The 19,835-nt window shown below is 38.7% G+C and overlaps 1 protein-coding gene across 7 annotated transcripts in view; it reads right to left on the reverse strand.

Moving 5' to 3' along the window:
• Positions 1 to 7,376: 7,376 nt before the first annotated feature.
• LOC148027512 (S-adenosyl-L-methionine-dependent methyltransferases superfamily protein) overlaps positions 7,377 to 19,835 on the reverse strand; it is a 109,276-nt gene continuing 96,817 nt past the window's right edge. For 5 of the 7 annotated variants that reach the window (XM_087688905.1, XM_087688902.1, XM_087688906.1 and 2 more), the window contains 3 exons: positions 14,032 to 14,174; positions 13,010 to 13,081; positions 9,522 to 9,928 (listed from right to left, as the gene is read on the reverse strand). In XM_087688905.1, coding sequence (XP_087545031.1) covers positions 9,597 to 9,928; positions 13,010 to 13,081; positions 14,032 to 14,174 — 547 coding nt within the window. In that variant the 3' untranslated portion in view covers positions 9,522 to 9,596. Of the gene's footprint in view, positions 7,722 to 9,521; positions 9,929 to 10,137; positions 10,188 to 13,009; positions 13,082 to 14,031; positions 14,175 to 19,835 lie in introns of those variants that run through there. The other 2 variants (XM_087688903.1, XM_087688908.1) reach the window with 2 other exon arrangements.

Below are 19,835 nucleotides of genomic sequence, written 5' to 3' on the forward strand. Positions count from 1 at the left end.
TTTACGTGCATTCTAACAATTGATTGTAATCTATGTAACGGACTAACTTATCCCTCTCATTAGAAAGTTATAGAGTTAATAGCTTAAAAGTAATCCTTTTCTTATGTACTAAACATGGTTATCTCTGTTTGGCCATCCATCATGATTACGGTTTATGGCCGCAACCTTAGTTTGTTGTGGAATAACAGGTTCCTCGGGTTGAATGGATTCGGGGGTAACTTCTGCTTGCGCTTCATTTTCATATTGAGTTCCCTCAGTAGCGATTACTTACTCGCGTTGGGGAGCTCTCCAAGCATGACCTCACCCAGTATCTTGATGTCTCTTGCGAGTCATGGAAGAAGCTTGATGGATTTGAGTAGCGCTTCCGTGCAAGTGTGGAGAGATAGAAGGAGAGAGAGTCTCGGTTGATTGTAGCAAAGCTTCGTTACGTCAATAGCACAGAGACTTATGCATGGGTCATTGTGTTTTGATGTGACACTCTACCCCTTGTTTATGTAGTAATGTGTGGAGGCCGGTGAGGGAGGGGTAAAGAGAGAACACTTGCTTTTTAGCATTTTCAATGATATCATCGATGATAAAGAGAGAACTCTTTCTTTTAGTGTCTTTGATGACACTACATATTTGTAGCACAAATATAAAAATTTACGAATATATGGGGGAGCACCGCGCATCACGTCGTCACTCCAAGGTGGCAACCAAGGCATAGACCTTGACATAAACCTTGGCATCTTGGCCTTAAAATACTTGGCAACAGGTTACAAAGGCTTCGTTGACCCCGTTGGATGCGCATGAGAAGCTCCTACTAGCTTGTAGGAAAATCTTCTCGGGAGATCACCCATCCCGACAATGTCGTCACCCAAGTGCACTTAACTGCCAAGTGACTATCCACTGTGCTAGTTTTTTTTGTTGTTCTATACTACAAACACAGTTTTAATAAGCTTATCTTGGGAGGTTTTCCCAAGTCTTTCTTCCATGAACTGGCATATAATACCTCAGTAAAAATAACAATTTTTATATTTAGAGCTAGTTTTAAAAATGTGCAATCTTGTTTTTACTACAAATCAATTTTTGGAATGTATACACACATTTTTTATTAAAATAAACTAAGTAATGGGGACATTACAGTATTGGGCAATTGGGTTGATTGCTCCTATAAAGTTTGCTTTCCTAATTTTTGAAGGGTTTCTAAGAATTCATAGGAAAGAGCTCCATCTTGTCTTTCTTGATTGTGTAAGCTTTGTGCATTGGCACTCATCAGGATGTTTTACAAATCATGCCACATCCTTAAACAAGGTGGCCCATCTTAATTGAGATTGCAAAATCTTCCTAGTTGTAGCATTGGTATCAAAATTTCCACATATTCTCTCTCTGTGCTTCTTAGAGAATCCTTAATCTCGTGCTCATAAAATCATCTTCAAAAAAGATCAATCCCCTGGCCAATTTCATGAAGTTATTTAGCAATCATCTAGTAGGGCCAAGTCTTGATTAAAGGATAAATAAGATGTATCTTCTCTATCAAATGCTTTGGTAAGCCATTCTCAAATATATGAACAATGTCATCAATCCAATAGGGAGTTAGATCATCCTTGAATAATTGTGGCTCTTGCTAAATTCTAAACAAGTGAGCATCAAGTAAACTATCATCCACACCAATTGCCTTTTCACCACTTGTGAGTCTTAACGTATGATCGCCATGTAGTGTTTCTTGCCCTTATGCACAACCATGGAAAACTTGAATTCAAGCAAAAGTAAAAGCCATATAGCAATCTATCTAGTAGTGCATGGCTTATTCACAAGATACAACAATGCTTCATGATCAACAAAGAATGTAAAGGGAGTGGCAATTTACAAATAATGGCAAAACTTCTTCATACCATAAACCATACTTAGACCTTCCCATTTAGTGGTTGAATAGCTTACTTCAATCTTAGTGAGTTTACTACCTAAAAAACTTACCAAAAATTCCATGTCATGTTCAAGTTGTCACAATATATTTTCGATAGTAATTGGAAGCATCAGCATATACATACATGAAATATGGTTGACCAGTGGGACTTATAAGATTAGTGTAGTTACAAGATCCTTCTTCATGGCCTAAAGGCTTCTTGGTCCACTCCCACACAATCAAAAGTTAATAAAGAGGCATGGCATTCGTAGTTCAAGAAAAAGCATTTGTAATAGCCAATATGCCCAAGAAAACATGGAGCACCTTTAGGATTGATGGGAGATAGAAAAAATATTATTACCTTAATTTTGGTTGTATTAATGTCAATACCATTCTTAGTGCGACGTGGAAGTTCTAATATTACCCTAATTTTGGCTATATTAATGGCAATACCATTCTTAGACATAGCATGGCCCAAAACAATGCTGTGCTTTACTCAAAATTGACACTTCAAGAGATTGAATGAGAAATGTTACTACCAACATCAAGCTGAAGTTTTCCAAGTATTTCTCCTAGCTAGTGGATGCAAAGGTTGTCCACGAATGCTTCTAGTCACTTACATAGCAAATCTTTGAAAAAGGTACACCTTAGCTTTTTGAAAGATAGTAAGAGCAACACTACCGACCCAAACGGCCTAACATGATAAGGAAAAGTCCCCATTTAGTACAAAAGGATTTTTTGGGATAATAACCTTGCTGAACTTGTACTTGATTATATCCATAGAACCTAATGTTCTTAACTTCATAAATCAATCCTACCTTTTGTAGTTCATCTAATTTCTCTTTCGCATGATGTGTATAGTAAGGAGTCATAAGATAGAGCCTTTACTTGGTGGGTTTGGCATTAGGCGACAATAAAATATATGTTTAACATAGGCTTAGGAGTTTTCCCCTCCTTTGCCAATTTCACATCTTTTACCTTTGTTGGGCCTTCAATGAGTTCATTGGTTGCACACACTATATTTTAATGCCAAGCATGACAACAATCCAATCACCCTCCTCAAACTTAAGCAATTTCGGAGATCTTATGGCCTATGTTGTAAGCCTATATCAATGTTTGGTTTTCTTTAATGCCTTCGAAATATGTTTCCTTCTCAATGGATGGGAAGACTAGACTTGAATTCTAGTGTTGGTGTTTGCTAAGTGACCTTAGAATCTATGTCAAAATTGATATCTAACTTAGAGCTAGGCTCCTTTTATATCCTAGGAGCATCAAAGGGTGAGTCATCATATGGCTCAATAATGAAGAGTTCTAGGATGGAACCAAGGTTTGTGGTCTAAGAACAATTTGGTCATAATCCAAGACCTTTAAATGTTCCAACCGTTCTAGTTCTTATTTGATTCTAACTATGCACGCATCAATGAGAGTAGTTCCTTATGTCATCAAGGCTTGGAATTGCTTGTAATTTGTTTAATAGTCTATCCATCACAATCTAACTCTCCATAAAAGTTTGTGTAGTTCTCATAATTGGTTGAATAATCCTTAAATTCCATTAACGAAGATTTGTACTCACTTTTGGGGATTGTAAGAATTGCCATGTCATCATCCTATTAAAAAAAGGGGCCCCATAGATAACAATATCCATTTTACCTCGAAACTATATCATGTAACATATCATTGGAAAGGTCTTGATGAGAGGATTCTAATGCATCAACCACTAACAAATTTGAACTCAATATATTGAAACTATGGCTTCCTTACTAGAAAATAACCTCAAAAGTCCCACAGCAATAGCCTCACTCTCATTTGTCCTTACAAAATATTCCCTAGAGTCCCAAAGACCTTAGGTTAAAAGTGAGTCCAAATATCCCCCATTGAATATCCTCCTAAATATATGAAAATTTAGTATCCATAATGGAGACAAAGAGATTGTTTTGGCAATCAAACAATTTGTGATGCAACTTTATTCACATAGCCATTGTTAGTAGCTTCTCAATAAGGAGAAGATTAGCATCTTCCTTGTTTTCAGAAGGTCTTCATATTGACAAACTCTTATAGAGATCTAGTCAATCTATTGGAGGAGAGGAACCTTTTAAGTTTTGGATCTTTTGGCAAACTAGGATTCTAAAAAAAAACTAGCACAGTGTATGTCTATAAGAGGGTCAATCCTGTGCATAGGGGCTCCTTGTGTTCCATGCTAGCTCAAGCATTCATGGGCTTCTCTATACTCTCCTTCTTCTATGAGTGGCAACATCCGAAGGCAACAAGAATATGCCTCCAATCCTCCTCATCCTTTGAGCAAAAATGTACGGGCCCAAGGGTTTTTATGTTAGAGGGAAGTTGGAATCTCCTCTCAGTATGATATGAATAATATCTAGATCCATTGAAGTTGCTTTTCAAATTTCCATTTCTATGTGTACAATCTATATTCATTCACCGAAAAGACTAGACTATTGTCATAATCTTCAATAAGTTGTGCATTTCTCATCCATGGATGTCTGAGAAATACGTCATAGTCTATCCATTTCATGACCACAAAAGTTGACAAAGAATTTGATACCTAGAATCTTGACTAGCCAATCCTTCAAGATAGCTAGAGGGTGAACTTTGAAATCATCAACAACAGTAAGATTAAAGTGAACTAGTGCAATTGGTGGATTTTCCCAAGCCCTCAACACTTATTGATTAACTATACTAACCCCCGCTCCTCCTATGTTAATGATTTCTCTCCTTACGGAACTACCAAGCACTTCCATGAGGAGAATGTCATGTGGTTCAACACATTCTCAAAACATGGCAATGCCTAGGGTCCCAAGCACTATAGTTGGTGGTAGGCTCAATATGTGGTCTTGTGAAACATCCTTGGGTGCCTTGGTATCATTCTCTCCATCAACTCAATTCCTCAAGATTTGCCAAATTACTAGGTTCTTTTAGACCAATGTGTCTAATGGGATTGAAACACTCGTGGAGGCTAAGACAGTAATGAGACCTAGCTCAATATCTTAATATTGGAGCATCGTGGGCTACCCACCATAGTATTTGGTTGTTGAACTTCTTCAAGTTCTTTAGTAGGTCTTCTAAAGGTCTAGATGCTAATGGGAGAAGAGACGGGAGTGATGCTAGGCACACATTGCTCACCTAAGTCCTTAACTACCTTTTCTTATAGTATTTCTTCTTATGCCTCCTTAATCTAGTTTTCCACCTTACTAATCACCTTCAACTTATGTGTTGGATCATAATATTCACATATCTTGGTTTTTGTAGCCACTTCTATTGGGGTGCAAAGATGACATGCTTTGCACTTGAAGTGGCTATTGGTATTGTGGTGAATCCCTTGCTTTTCAATTTAGGTGTAGCCTGCTTAGCTCTCTTCTATGAGTTCTTTCCTATTATCAATTCAATTGCCAGTGGTTTGGGAAAAATAACTCATTTCTTTCCTTGAGCTTTAGTAATAGCATTATTGGAGTTGAATCTTCATCTTCCAACATCTCTACTAGAAAGAGGCTCAAGGTTACTGAAGACATAATGGCCTTACAAGTGTTGGCCTTTTGTCTCATGCAATTTAGGTACATGTGGGTGATTCCACATTCTAGACATCTTTGATTGGCTTCATTCTCCTTACATTGGCCTTGTTTTTTACGACATATTGGGGAGATGTGTTTGGGCCAGATGCAAGTTGAGGTCTCTTAAGATGGAATCATTTGTCGCTCCCACCTTATGTCTATGACAAGCTCGACTCAAAGTACTTCAATATACAATTGGAGACAAACATTTAGTGATTCGAATCGTTTCAAGTATTCCAAGGTCCTTTTTCTTCAACTATAATTTTATTATTGCTCGTAGCAATAATTTCTCATTGGACCTTAAATTGACAAGTTATCAACCAAGGAGGACCATGCAATATTATTTTGGGCATTTCATCAAACTCCTATGCCAATTATTATAAGGAGAAATGAATAAGCAGGTGACTCTCCTTTAAAAAAAACATGAGGATGTTCTAATCCAATGGCAACTTGCACATGCTTTCAAGACATCTACGTATCTTATATACTTGTAGTAAGTGAGGCAATGCAAAAACCTCATGCCTTTATTGCATGAACCTCGCCATTAAATTAGCATGGTGGAGGAATCCCACCAAACTAGCACATGCTCAAAAAAAAACTTCTTAGGTTATTACCATTCCACTTGTAAATGTGCATATATGCATCCACCATGTTGTATGCTCAATCATAGAGAAATTGGTCTACTTCTGCATTAGTTTTTATAGAAGATTAAGCCTCAAAACAAGGAAAATAAGCTATTGTTGCCCTTGAGCATATTGTATGTCAAATAGGAGTACATGGTGGTCATGTGCAATTGTAAGATCTTAAAAAGTCAAATAATGAAAAGGATGCTCCCCTCAAACCCTCCATCACAAACCATGTTCTCATTTATGACTATATCACAAACCACATAATCATGAGAAGTAGACAAGCTATTCCAAGTGAGACATACAAGCACAATAGAGTTTGATCAATGGAAAAAGATACACACTGTAGTTAAGGATTAAGAGAATACTTCTAGCAATACAAAAGTAGAAGCTTGAAGATTAGCTAACACTATATTTCAAATCTGTGGGAAAGATATTGACATTTCATACAATATGGTATGTTTGAATGTCACACACACACACACACACACACACACACACACACACACACACGTATAAACACATGCATATATAAACACATACGATATGACTTTCTTTCTCTAGGTTTTAGCATGTCATCTATAACCATGTGCCCTTTCTTTATTAATAGGTATAGATATCCTAGCATTTGGAACACTAAAGGGCTTGAGAAGTCCCACTATATTGCTAGGAATGTCTACTTTTGATATACACAATACAAGGGAGGCAAAAGAAGACCTAATATCCCTAGAATGCTTTAACAACCATATTAAAAAAAGACTTTTAGATCGTCAAAGGTTCTCTAAGCACTTAGAAACTATCAAAATTCTTAGGAAAAATGGTCCACTAACTTAAAATTTTAGATGTTATTAATGCACAAAGCAAATTGAGAAAAAATAAGGCATTTATTAATTATCACTTGTTTGATGGCAAGAACATGATAAATGAGAAAGATTCTAAAGATAGGATTCCTAAGCACAACACCTACCTATCCATCAAAGAATATACAAAAGCATCTAGCTTTTCTTGTTGAAGGCAAAGAAACTAATGGTTGTCATAGCCTTTTAGTTGTTCTAGGCTTAGACCTAAAGACAAAGTAGCTACAGCCTATATACAAAAGTAGCACCTTCTCATATGCCTAGGAGTTAAAAATATCTACTATAGCACCTTTGTAAATCAATACAACCTCAAATTTTTTTTACAATATTATTCCACGAAGGAAGCACAATAGTGCCTTGGACAAAAAATTTGCAATTAGACCATCTTGACTCAAGACATTATAACATATAATGAACTTGCATGCATCAACTACTTTAGAAAGTGAGACAAAGCAACATATCGCCAAAGTACTCTAGCTTGTGACCTTGAAGGAACTCATCAAGCTTTTCAAATTAATAAACACCTTAGACATTGTGGTCTTTCTACAACTCCGCAATCACCTCATCTTCCTATAGTGGTGCCTCAAGCTTTGGTTCATTTGAATTGGTGTTGCCTGATACATTTAGATCCTCTTCCATATCAACAATGTTGATTATAGGTAGCTTGAATAGAAAGAAATCCATACAACTCAAATAGAAGCTTGTATCCCCAAGTATGTGTTGCACTAAGAAACCTTAATGAAACTTGAGAATTGGTTGAATCTCTTGCAAATGCATATTTTAGATTGTCCTGCAACAATCAAGCAAGTGCGCATATGATTGATCATCTCACAAAACTACACAATGATGCACTTTGCTTTGAAACTATGAACTTTCTTGAGACAAGAACTTCGGATGTTTCTTCAAGTAGGGTTGTGATAAGAAGAGGCTTCTTAAACATAGATTGAACAAAATATGAAGTTCATTGCAAGTCTAGCTTGTGTAAAGTCAAATAGCCTTTCATCAAGGGAAAACACACATTCCTTCTTCACCTTAGTGGCCTTGTCACTTCTATTCATTGTCCGCTTGAGAGAGCTTCTTCTTGTCTCTTGGGCTCACTATAGATCTATCCTCTTCATCAATGTTTGTATCATCATGATATGGAAGAGATTACATTGTTGCATTTTCACTTTGGTAGAACCAACTTCATCAACTACATTCTCTTCCTATAAGCATCATATTGGCATCACGATCAACTTATCTTCTTCACTGCAGTCATTATTAACATAAGATGGTATACTTTGTCCCATGACATATTTCTTGGTTGAAATCATCTAATCAAGTGTGGAAATTTGGCCCCTCATACATTTGCAAATCTCGAAAGACTATCAATCTATTGGCCCAATGCTCTATTAGTCTCACATTTCTCATGTGGCTAATCGCTACCTCAAGCTTCATTTTAGAAGGCACACTATTTTTCCTAAACTTTTGAATTTGTTTTTTACTCCATTCATGTGGTTGATTTAAGTCCTTTCGAGCCTTTGTAGTGGCTACAAGCAAGTGGATTGTCAAGATGACATGTTTAGGTAACACAATGATCGGTTTCTACCGTTGTACCAATGTCTCAACTTTGGGAATATGCAACTATGTTGAAGCAATTGGAGTAACAAAGCAGTCAAGTGTAAGCTATTGATTCTTACCTTGTTTCTCCTTGCCTCTCTTTGAACTCTGCTTTGGATGATTCTACCTAACTCGAATTCTTTTGTGGATTTCAAGTCCATCTCAATCTATTCTAATAAATCTATGTATTGTGATCAATGATATATTTGATGTATGAGATTTATGATCTCTATGAGAGTTCAATGTTCAAAACTAATGTCTAATATTTTTAGTGTAGATGTTCTCTAATGCATAGTTTGATAGTAGTCAATATGGCCTATTTTGAGTATTCTCCCTTGGTCTTTCTCTATATGTTGAATGAGGATCTACTATGGTGTTATCTTTGTTTCTACCTACACCAAGTATGTTGGGATCTACACGGACATCTAGTTACATTCATTTAGTAAGCTTTGAGCTCCTAAACTAGAATCTATCAAGGTCACCATCTACGCTTCACTGTGGAAGCACATGGGTGGATGGGGGCAACATTGTTTCAACTTTATTTGCAAATGAAGAAATTTCAATACTCTAATTTGTTGTGTAGTCTTTATTCTTTGCTTAAATTCTCTTGCTACATTGTGTAATTATGCACTAATTTGAGGAATAGAGTGTTATTCCTTACAATCTTTTGGACCTTGTTCTTCTACTAGCTAAGTGATAATGCTTGGTGTTGCCTGTCTAAATCTAATGAGATGATGCTTCCCATACACATCAAGAACAAAAGGGGTCTTTGTGCCATTTGTCAAATCATAATAAGTGTAGGAGAGAATACCCATGGTGGTGTAAGTGCAATATAATGGTTGATGTGTACCTACACGCTATCTTTAGTAGTGAACTTTACGGCCTGCGCTAAGATACTTTTGTTCAACAACTAGTACTTTGCGTACTCTAGGGTTCTCTGGTGTAGAAGGTGATATGTTGACCGCCATGATGCATAGAATTTGAACCCATAGATTTAACTACTGTATGTATCTTCATTGAAAAGGCAAGTTCACACATGACAACCAGTTACCTTCCTGTATCCGAATCAAAGCTTGAAGATGCAGTAAACCCTTGACCCTAAATGCTTTACAGATAACCCACTTCTTCTACATCCATTGAAAAACAGTGCCTCATCCTCCTTGGGCAACCGCCGCCGCCAACTCATTAAAAAACAAGGGTTTGGAAGTGCTATACATTCACTAGGTGGCCCAGATCCCTGAATATCACCACCCACCATGACATTATCTGGAGTGTCGACCTTTACATGGGATTCTCCTGTGTCCTGGGAAGCACTGAACTCACAAGTAGCATCACTCGAGCTGCGGTTTTGAAGCAAGAAATTGAGTGACTTTATCAAGTTGGCATATTGTTTAACATCTGCATCATTCAGGAGTGTTTTCAATAGTCAGGTGGGATACAAGACAGAGCATCCACAAACTTAAAATTGAGGAGACTATTTCAATGCCATGCAAGAGACCATTGTAATAATACAACAGTCTGTAAAATGCAGGATCAAAATATTATATTTGAGTCTTTTATTTCTTATTTTGTATTTTTAAAGAGAAGGCCAAGCATTCAGAAAAAACCTGTTTAAAATTAGACAAGTTCCCATTGTTCTGAATAAACCCCCTTTGAGCTGTCGTGAAGATAAGTAAATTTCAGTTGTGTTGCATCACACGTATATAGATTTTTATTACGAGGATAAATTGAAGTTATAGCTTTTAAGGCTTCTAGATCCAACCGATTCAGATCAAGCTTCTTTTTAACCATTGAAAAAGCAAGATAACTAATGATCTCTAATTCTCATGGAAATCTGGATTGCAAAATCTTGTGTGTTTTCCCATTGAAACAAGAGTTTGTGAGCCTGCCCTCGCTTCAGTCCAGCATTCAATGCCTTGATCAATTTATTCAATCAACTTATTATCATGCAAATAACCCTCGTTACAGCAGGAGTAATCATTCTGCAGCAGGACTTGGCAGGACACGTTCTTGACAGGCACATACACCAGGGCACAGCAAGGGCTGAAGTCTGACACCCCTCTGATGATTATGGAATTCTGGGACTGAAATACATTAGTATTGGTCTGGGAATTTGAGACTTTCTAGAAGCTTGACAGTGCTGCCCTAACTGTAAAATTATCTACACATTTACAAAGCTCATGAAACTCAGCAACCAGGTCAAATAAAACAGCAAAGTTTGCACTGAACCTACCTAAAGGACCTCCATATTCTAAAATATTTTAGAAGGATTAGACATAGCAACAGATAACCCTCATCATATTTGATCGATAATATTGAAGTGTTACCGCAACCCCCTGACATGGAGTCAAGGCAAAATGGTGGAGCAAATCATCTCTTATGAGACCAAAAGACACGCGATTGGTTCCCATAGAGCAACCAAGTGTCATGAATGGAAGAATGGTTTGGGCTCCTGAGCAAACAGTGTATAGTACTGACAACTAGCTTCTTCTCCAAGTTGTAAAAGCTACCTTTACAGAGTTAGACTCACTCACTAAGCACTGGACATAATGAGCAATGACTCACAGAGCTAAAACAAAGGAACCTTTCTTTACAGATATCAACCTGCATTGAGGAATAACTGCCAACAATCTTCATCCTAAACTGGATAATGGTTAACATGCTACAAAATTTAGCTTGAGATGCTATTGGCTGAAGCAGAGCACCCATGACCACATACTTGCATCACCCCAAAATCCCCTCAACTAGATAGATAGCTTAAGGGCCAAAGTCTTACTTCAAGGCTTTGTATGATGCCTCAAAAACCTTCCCCTCTTCTACTTACTCATTGCTTGTTAGTTTGCCCTCCACCCAAATCGTCTGCCTGGAACATCCAGCAAAGTCCAGCAAGTCACTGAGCTGACAACCATTGTTCCAAACCAGAGGGTGACTGTCCTCATGTGAAGCCACTTTCAGAAGTAGCACATCTCATCCACTCTCCATCAATCTGGACCTGAGTGAGCTGATTCGGAGGAACAGCCTCCGTCACTGATTGACTCACAGTGCGTCCCTCTGTGCAGCTGTCTCTGAGCATTTGGCTCCAGCCTGTGAAGGTCGGCCATACCACCAAACAAACTCTGCCCCAAGATATGTAAGGTCTCTTACCTAAGAGTGTGACCATCCATTTCGAATAATTGCCAGAAAGAGGAGGTGGTCTCCTCCTAACAAGCTGCAAGTAAATCTAAGGACAATAATCCTTGGGAAAAGAAAAAAAGGAAAATATATAGCCCTATGCTGTCAATACTCCCCAGAGTAGTCTACACATTCCAATATGCTTTTCAAGAAAGAAAATGAACCTCCTCCGACTGCTCTACGACTGTCTTGTCTCACTAGGATCCTCCATTAATGAAAGAGGCAGCTCATGGTCACCAGATCCCCTGATGCTTCATGAAACCACTGTCATGGTCTTTGATTAAGTCTTGCTCACTGGCGAGGCTCCTTACATCTGCCTGGCCTCTGTGCCTCCAAGCATAGTACTGTGGCATTGGACTAAATTGGGAGGCCTGTATCCTTCCTCCTGGTTATCCAACGAGACCTCTGCCTGAGGGGGCACCTGCCTAACACCCTGGGTCCCTCCACTAATTATTTTGTGGGTCTAATCATCCTGAACGTCCACCAGGTCTACTCTCACAGCCTCATCCAAGTTCTCCCATGGCTGAGCCTTGAGGGGCCTCACCCTCCCACCTGTTGGGTGTGGAGTGCTATGCATCAGACAGAAGGGTAAGGAGGAGTTTCCAAGCAGGCTGCTGCTGCTGCCTAGGCTACTGCCCTAAAATCTCCACCCCTAACATCCAAGCTGCCTGTGCCTGCTTTGTCTCATCCAAGACCTCCATCCTATGCCTGTCCCTGGCTCCTGCCAGTGTGTATCCAACCCACTACATCATCTCGTTTATACTCTGCAGAGCCTTTGCACATGCAGCAAAGGGTTCTCAATAGCACTCTTTTTTTCCCCAAGCAAACAGGCCATCAGTCAAGACAACTTCTAGATTTCCATGCTGATGTTAGGCATGCCTACTGTTTCAACAGAAAGATGCAATGTATTTACTTTTGATGTATGCTGTGAACCCTTGTAATAGTCCCATCCTTGTATTGTATATATGTCAACTGACTAACCAATCAAGTGCTTAGCAAGCTAGCTATGTAACACAGGTCAAGAGGATAATCTGTCACATCCTGCTATTCAAAACTTTGATTGACTGAAGTAACCAGTTACCAAATAATAAGTGGATCGGGTTTTCAGCAAGAGCAACTCAAATTCAGATGCCTAAATTAATGACAGCAACTCACTTAAATCAAGCAATAGCAGTCTGCCTCCACACAGCCAGAACTTACGGAGAACTGTGTCACTAGCTAACATTACATCAGATATCTAAATAAGGCACAGCAACTCAATTCAATCAAGCAACTACACTCTGCATCCACACAGTTAGAAGGCCTTACACAGAAGTACGTCACTAGCTAATATCAAATCCCAATTGTCTGATGCTCCAGGAAATGAATCACCCCATGTATCTGTAACAAGAAGCATTCCGCAATTAGGCAATACAACTCAAACTCAGGAGCCTCTTAATTCATAAACGTTGTAAACCAGGCTACCACACATCTTTCCTCAAGTATTTATATTGATTCTTACATCAAACGTACAGATCTGTGCATAGCACATATAATCAGAGTGTAGTCCTCCATCCCTTTCCATTCCCTACCTTCTATCCCCACTTTCCCTTCTCCCTTTCTCTCACCTCTCCATCCCCTCTTCTCCCCACCCTGGCTCCCCTGCCCTCCACTCCTCACCCCTTCCTTTTACAACACAACAACAACATGCACCCCCCGCAGCAATAATAAGGACCCAATTGCTCTCTAGTGTCCTCTTTGTCCTGGTTCCGCCTTCCTCTTACCTTCCCACTCCTCAAATTGATCCACCACTTCCCAAATCTTGTTTCCTACATCCCTCATGGTTGTGATCAAGCTCCACTATTCATTCAGCTTGCATGCTATGCTATCTATGCCCTTCTTCGTGGGCCCTTCAGCTTGTGCTTGAACTCCCCCAATACTTTCTCTGTTGATCCTTCTACAACACAGAATTGACTTGGTTTCATGCTCTATATAAAAATCTGTATCACTGTAAAACATGAGTTGTTTAATATAATTGCATTCACCTATGGTCTTAGGCAAAGCAGTTTCCACCACATTCTGCATGATAAATCTAAGAAGGAAATATGGATAAAAAGTTGGTCCAGCTTAATGATTTTCCAAATTTCTGCATTCAAATCGGTAACTCTGCTGAACTTTGAAGCATGGTTGCCAATTGTTGCCAAAGTCTCCAGTTCGACATAAATAAAACCCAGTATTTTACATTATTAAAACAACTATTCTCGGCATGATAACCTGCAATAAAGCGAATAGATTTTCATCCACGTCAGTAACAAAGAGTGATCTTGCAGGTCCAGGTAGATCAAACTTACGACGAACATGTGGCAGCTTAGGCAAACCATTTGCTAAACAATTGTAAGCAATGTTTTCCTCTATAACTTCGTCATCATAATCTGAGGTAGTGATATCTAAGTCCAAGGATCTCTTCAGAAAAATTGCCAACGCCCCCGTCCCACTGTCATCATGAAAACAACAAATGCTTGTGATGCTTAGACCTCAAATTAGCGGCTGCAGCATAGCATTTACGTGCCTCAAGTAAATATAAGCAAGCTGATCAAGTGTCTCAAATTTTCTTCAAGCCAAGAAAGGCAAAAATATGTAAGTGATTAAAACTAAGAAACGTGAAGAAGTAAAGACTATATTGTATTAGACCAAACACGAATTGTAACACATTTATCAGACAGCTCTGTGGGTATATCATTGGGCATCACAGCCGAGGTGTCACAAATACAGTTGTCTGTGCATATCTAGGTGATACGTGTATGCTATTGTCGGTAGGATGGCAGTCCACCCAGGAGACATGAACATCACACAGCAGAGATGCAACCAATAACATTGGGTGAGTATACAAATTATACACTGCTCTACATAAAAAGGTGGTAAAGTTTCCAACAAGAGAAAACTAGGTCACTATAAATTGGATGGATCTGAGGTCATCCATCACCTTAAGGTTTTGGCAGCTAGATGGCTAGTCCAATTTCTGAGAATCTTCCACTTCAGCGTGCACTCGCATGAACAATACTAGGATGGGTGACGTCTCAAGAAGGGGAAACTCAGTATAGTATATATAACAATGACCATCAGATAGAAACATGGATACCCAAGCAATCGATGGTCAAGCCACCACCAAGGTACCTTGGAAAGACAATGATGTTGATGTCTATTTTACAAATTCTTAACCACAGAAAGTAGTCACACCAAATTGCCCCCTCATGTTAGCTCAAACTAGGAGCAAAGATTGCTCTCTAACAAAAGAGCTCGTCATGAACCTGGATGTCCATCCTAGCTCCACGATTTGAAAACCTGCCAAACTTCAAAAATGGAAATGGAAGGCCACACTCTAGGTCCATGGCACCTACATATCAATGAGGCTAGAATGCCCTACCACCACCACCCTCCCACACTCCCTCCCTTGTACTAGAGAGTCATAAGTGATGATAATACCACTAGAGCCAAAAGATAGAAGAGAAGACCTCCACCACCTTCACCTTCATTGCAGAAGAAGAGGCCTCATAGTCTTGGCCTTCGCCTTGGCCAAAGGTCTAAGTTGGAATCAAAAGGAGAGGATGACTCGTCAAAGGAGTTCTTACCCTTCTTTTTCTTCTCCTCCTTCCACAATGCCAGTAGTTCCTTGCATTCCTTTTGGAGATGCCCCTTCTTACCACAATCATAACATTGTGCCTACTTATTCTACCTATCACCCCTCTATAAAGTTGAAAATGCTTTGTCCAAACTACCATGATGAGATGGTAACCTTCCTCGTAAATGCAAAGAAGCCTCATGCTCAAGCAACATAAAAGACATATGATCTAAACTCTCAGGTGTTTGGCTTATAAGGCATTAGCCACATCAAACTCCAAAGAAAGCTTGTAGAGAACACTCCCCACAAGATGTGCTTCTAAAAGTGTAGATTGCATATGTCAAAGCTAATCCTGTATTTGTGTCACCCAACAAGGAATGATTGAAACATAGCAACCAAAAACGTTAGAAACGTTTAGAAACAAAATGTCAAAAACGTGTTTCATAAGTTTCTTTCAAGAGGGGGTAAAATAAGAAACGCGGGTTTTTTTATATAGGGATTTTTAATAGATTTGACTGGGGAAAGAGGTTCTAAACCTCTATGGAACTCTCTCTTAAACAAAGAATGGCTAATTGAGCTCGAGTGATATTAGAGTCAATTGAGAATAAAATATTATATGATATATATCCATGATCCATTATTAACTTGTCACTTATGTCAAAGCTATACTATGGTTTAGAACTCAAACATTATGATTTCTACATATCATACAAAGAATATTGAAATTAACATGTAAACAGCCTATCTATAATATGGTCTGAGTCAAGTTGCAACACCATGATTCTCATTTCAAAACAAATTGATAAAATGTCAAAATCGAGAATGAATCGTAATATATCATAAATAACTCATAAATGAGACAAAAGTCATATAATATTCAAATCTCAAGACAAGAATAGATACTAGATTGACAAAGTCCAATAACTAAACAAAATCACAAAAAAATCAGTCTCTCATCCAAAATCTTGAGCCCTCATGAGTCATTACACATCATCATCATCATGTTTAACATTGCCCAATAGTTTTTTGTCAAAAAAACCATGTTTTGAGTTTCAACTCACCAAAAAAATAAAAATAAATAAAAACATCCACGTTTTTTACTCTCAGAAACGTTTCGTACTTTAAGAAACGTTTCATAAATTTCAAACTCAAAGAAACGTGTTTTTTAGATGTTATGGATTGAAATATATATGTGGCCTCAAACTTAATAGGCTATGATTAACCATAGAAGGTCACAACTCACATGGTCCATGGAGCCTCATACATAAGATGTAACTTCTCCCACACTTTTGAAGCCATCCTATAGGATATAACTGCTATTCTTTCGAGATGCATCTAAGAAGACCAAAGTAGACACAAGCATCTACTATCTCCTAAGTAAGCATTGCTTCCTCATAGTAGTCTCTGTCCCAATCTTCTAGAATAGGAGATAGCATCCAAGGACACAAGTTGGCTCTAGGAACAACACCACATGCAATTTTGCACACACTATGTGTGAGTCTAGTTGTCCAAATCTAACAGACGGATGGACTAGTCCGATCCGTCTTGACATATACAACATGTTTGATCACATACGATGACATCTAATCCAAACTAGCTGATTGTTTTAAAGTGCACATTTGCAACCATTTAGGATGATGTTTGGGATGGTTATATGTGTTGTTCAGGCTTAGTGGGGGAAAAGAAGTGAGTGAAAGCTTGAAAGCCAAGAGAAGTGGCGCTTGGAGATGGAGACGAGAATGCTTGTTGATTTGGTGTGGAAGGATGGAGGGGAGAAGCACATTTTACAAGCTAGAGAAGGGTATTTAAGAAGAGAGGAATCCAAGGTGGAAGAAGAGAAGCCTAAGAGCATAATTAAATTCCAAGGGCCAAGTCAAAGAGTCAAAAGTAGGTTAACTAGAGGTTCAAATCCAAGGGGGCTCACGTAGGAATGTGGCATCCAAGGCATAGGAACACTCCAAAGCGCCATGCAGCAATGGGTGGCAATTATACAAACACGAGAACGCGCCCAAATGCGGCAATGAAAATGGCCTTGTTTTAGTACCATACGGTATGGATCATACAATATGATTAGGTCCGTACTACATATGGAGGCAATTATGGATATGTATATGAATCCACATACTCCAACTCCTCCTAGCCATATGTGAGTTTAGATGCTCAACCTCCATGTGAGGCATCTAAAAAGAATATGCACTTGTCTATGGGTAGTGGATCCCAATGCTACCTCTCTCTGTAGACATGCTTTGGTCTTGCGGCACCCATCATCATACAAACCTTTCCAAGGTGTCACCCCAATGGAGACTCTCTGTGTGGGTCGTGGATATACAAAAGTTGCGGCTAAGTCAGCTCCTACAGTGGGACGTCAAGGTTTGCATCATGCAACAATCTAATAATCTCTACCTCAGATATCCTCTCTCTCTCTAGAGGATAAGTATCTCAAGTGTCAGTGGGTTGCATGATGGGTCTATATCTTCGCAAACTCAAGATTGATAGTGAATGATAGATAGGCATGATCCACTACAAATCTAAGGAGGCATGAAGAAACTGAGAGATCCTACATTTGAGGTATTAGCATCAGTGGAGCAAGTACATAGTCTACTATGGTAGCACCATGTTAATGGGGATAGCATGTGAAGGCATTAGATAGGGGATATCTAGCCAAGTCGTTAAGGATAGCCAATCTATGTGTCGTGCCCGTCTCCACAAGGCATCTCCCATAGAGAGAGAGAGAGAGAGAGACAGAGAGAGAGAGAGAGAGAGAGAGAATCAGAGAGAGCTAGTTTTTCACAAGATGATGATCCACATAAACTACTATCTATATATGTGTGCATTGTGTGTGTGTGTGTGTGTGTGTGTGTGTGTGTGTGAGAGAGAGAGAGAGAGAGAGAGAGAGGTAATATGGGAAAGAGGCTTGAGGAAGCCAAAAATGCCCCTATCCCCAAAAGAAAGCTACAAATAGTTAGTCAACATCTAGTATCTCCATCTTTACAACCAACAAAGTTGCACTAGTACCACATACAAAAGGGTTCGTACTATGTCATACTACAGGTCCCATTATCCATATCATAGTAGTAGTACCATAATGTAACAACTTAAAGAATACTTCTTTTCTAGTCTGGATCTGCACTTTGGGATGAGTTAAAAACTTATACAAATATGATTCTCTTAAGGGATCATGTTGTTTGAGATTCAAACACCTTGTCTACCCCTTTTTATCCAAAAAAAAAAGCAAAAAACTTTTATATATCATTTAGGAAAGAATAACATAATCTTATCAAATTGTACCTTAATGAATCTTAAGATAACATTTAGTACCATATTTGATCGTATCTACAATATCATACTTTCTATGCTAGACAACCATGTCGGGCACCAACAGTCACCACAAACCCATTGGACTAGCCTGCATGGCATTGTACTAGGCACATTGGACCAAATGGGCCAAATGAGTTGACTTGCCTTTCGAATATGAACCACCCTAAGTACAACTACTTATAAATCTACAATGCTCAAGCAGATATCTCTAGCTACTCTCACCAACCAAGACCAAGAACACCAGATGTGAGAATGGTTGTGAATCCCCAAAGGTGCAAGAAGACCAATCTGCCTAACATGAGATCTTGCTAAAAACCCCTCTTTGAAAAAATCTATCTCATGACAAATCTCTTCCACATGTCACTACTCACAATAGAAAAGTATGAAATCCTGTAAGAAATCTTGAATGAGCTTTGAAAGCACCTAGGCGGCTCCAAAAACATCATCAGTTAGCCTGGGATAGCATTGCTTATACTTGATCGGCCATCATCCAGCCCCACTGCCATCACCTACTCAAGAACAACTTTGCCAGCCTTGAAAACAGCATCACCAGCATCAAAACAGCTTTGCCAACATGATAGATCATAGACAGCATCATCAGCATGACAGACAGCATTACCAACTCGGTAGACAGCACAATCAGCACTTGAGCAGCCATGACCAACACCAAGAGGCAATGGATGTGTAAGTAGAAGGCATGATCTACCCAGATATAACCTTCATGTGTGGAGAAATTTGTGTTCTTATGTCTCTCATTGTCTTTTCCTGCTTTCCTTAAGTTTTGACTACCTTTCAATTAAATAATTAAATTAATCAAAAACTACTTATCAAACAAATAATTAAATTAATCATTAACTTTTTAATTAAACTATTAACTTTTGAGTGTCCCTATCCAAAACTTAGGCCAGTCCCATATTTAATAAATAAAAGAAAAAAATCATTAAGGTTCATTGAAATTGATTTAATTAAATGTTTGCACAAACTTACACATTAAATTAATTTGTTCTTTTATTTGCAGAACCTTAATCACTGATGGGCCTGCCCTGGCCAGCACAACTAATGCAATGCCTTGGATCCGCCCAAAGAGAGTTTCAAAAATAAATCACGTCCTTGTGACACAAGAGGCTCAGATATGAGCACTATGAAGGAAAGGGAGAGATTAGCATCGATATGTTCTGATTTGCTTCCTTACGCCTCTCAAAAACACGTGGACAAAGC

Source organism: Lygodium microphyllum, chromosome 12 (assembly GCF_053477565.2).
Source record: "Lygodium microphyllum isolate KBCC chromosome 12, Lygodium_microphyllum_v1.1.10, whole genome shotgun sequence".
NCBI classification, from domain to species: Eukaryota; Viridiplantae; Streptophyta; class Polypodiopsida; order Schizaeales; family Lygodiaceae; genus Lygodium; species Lygodium microphyllum.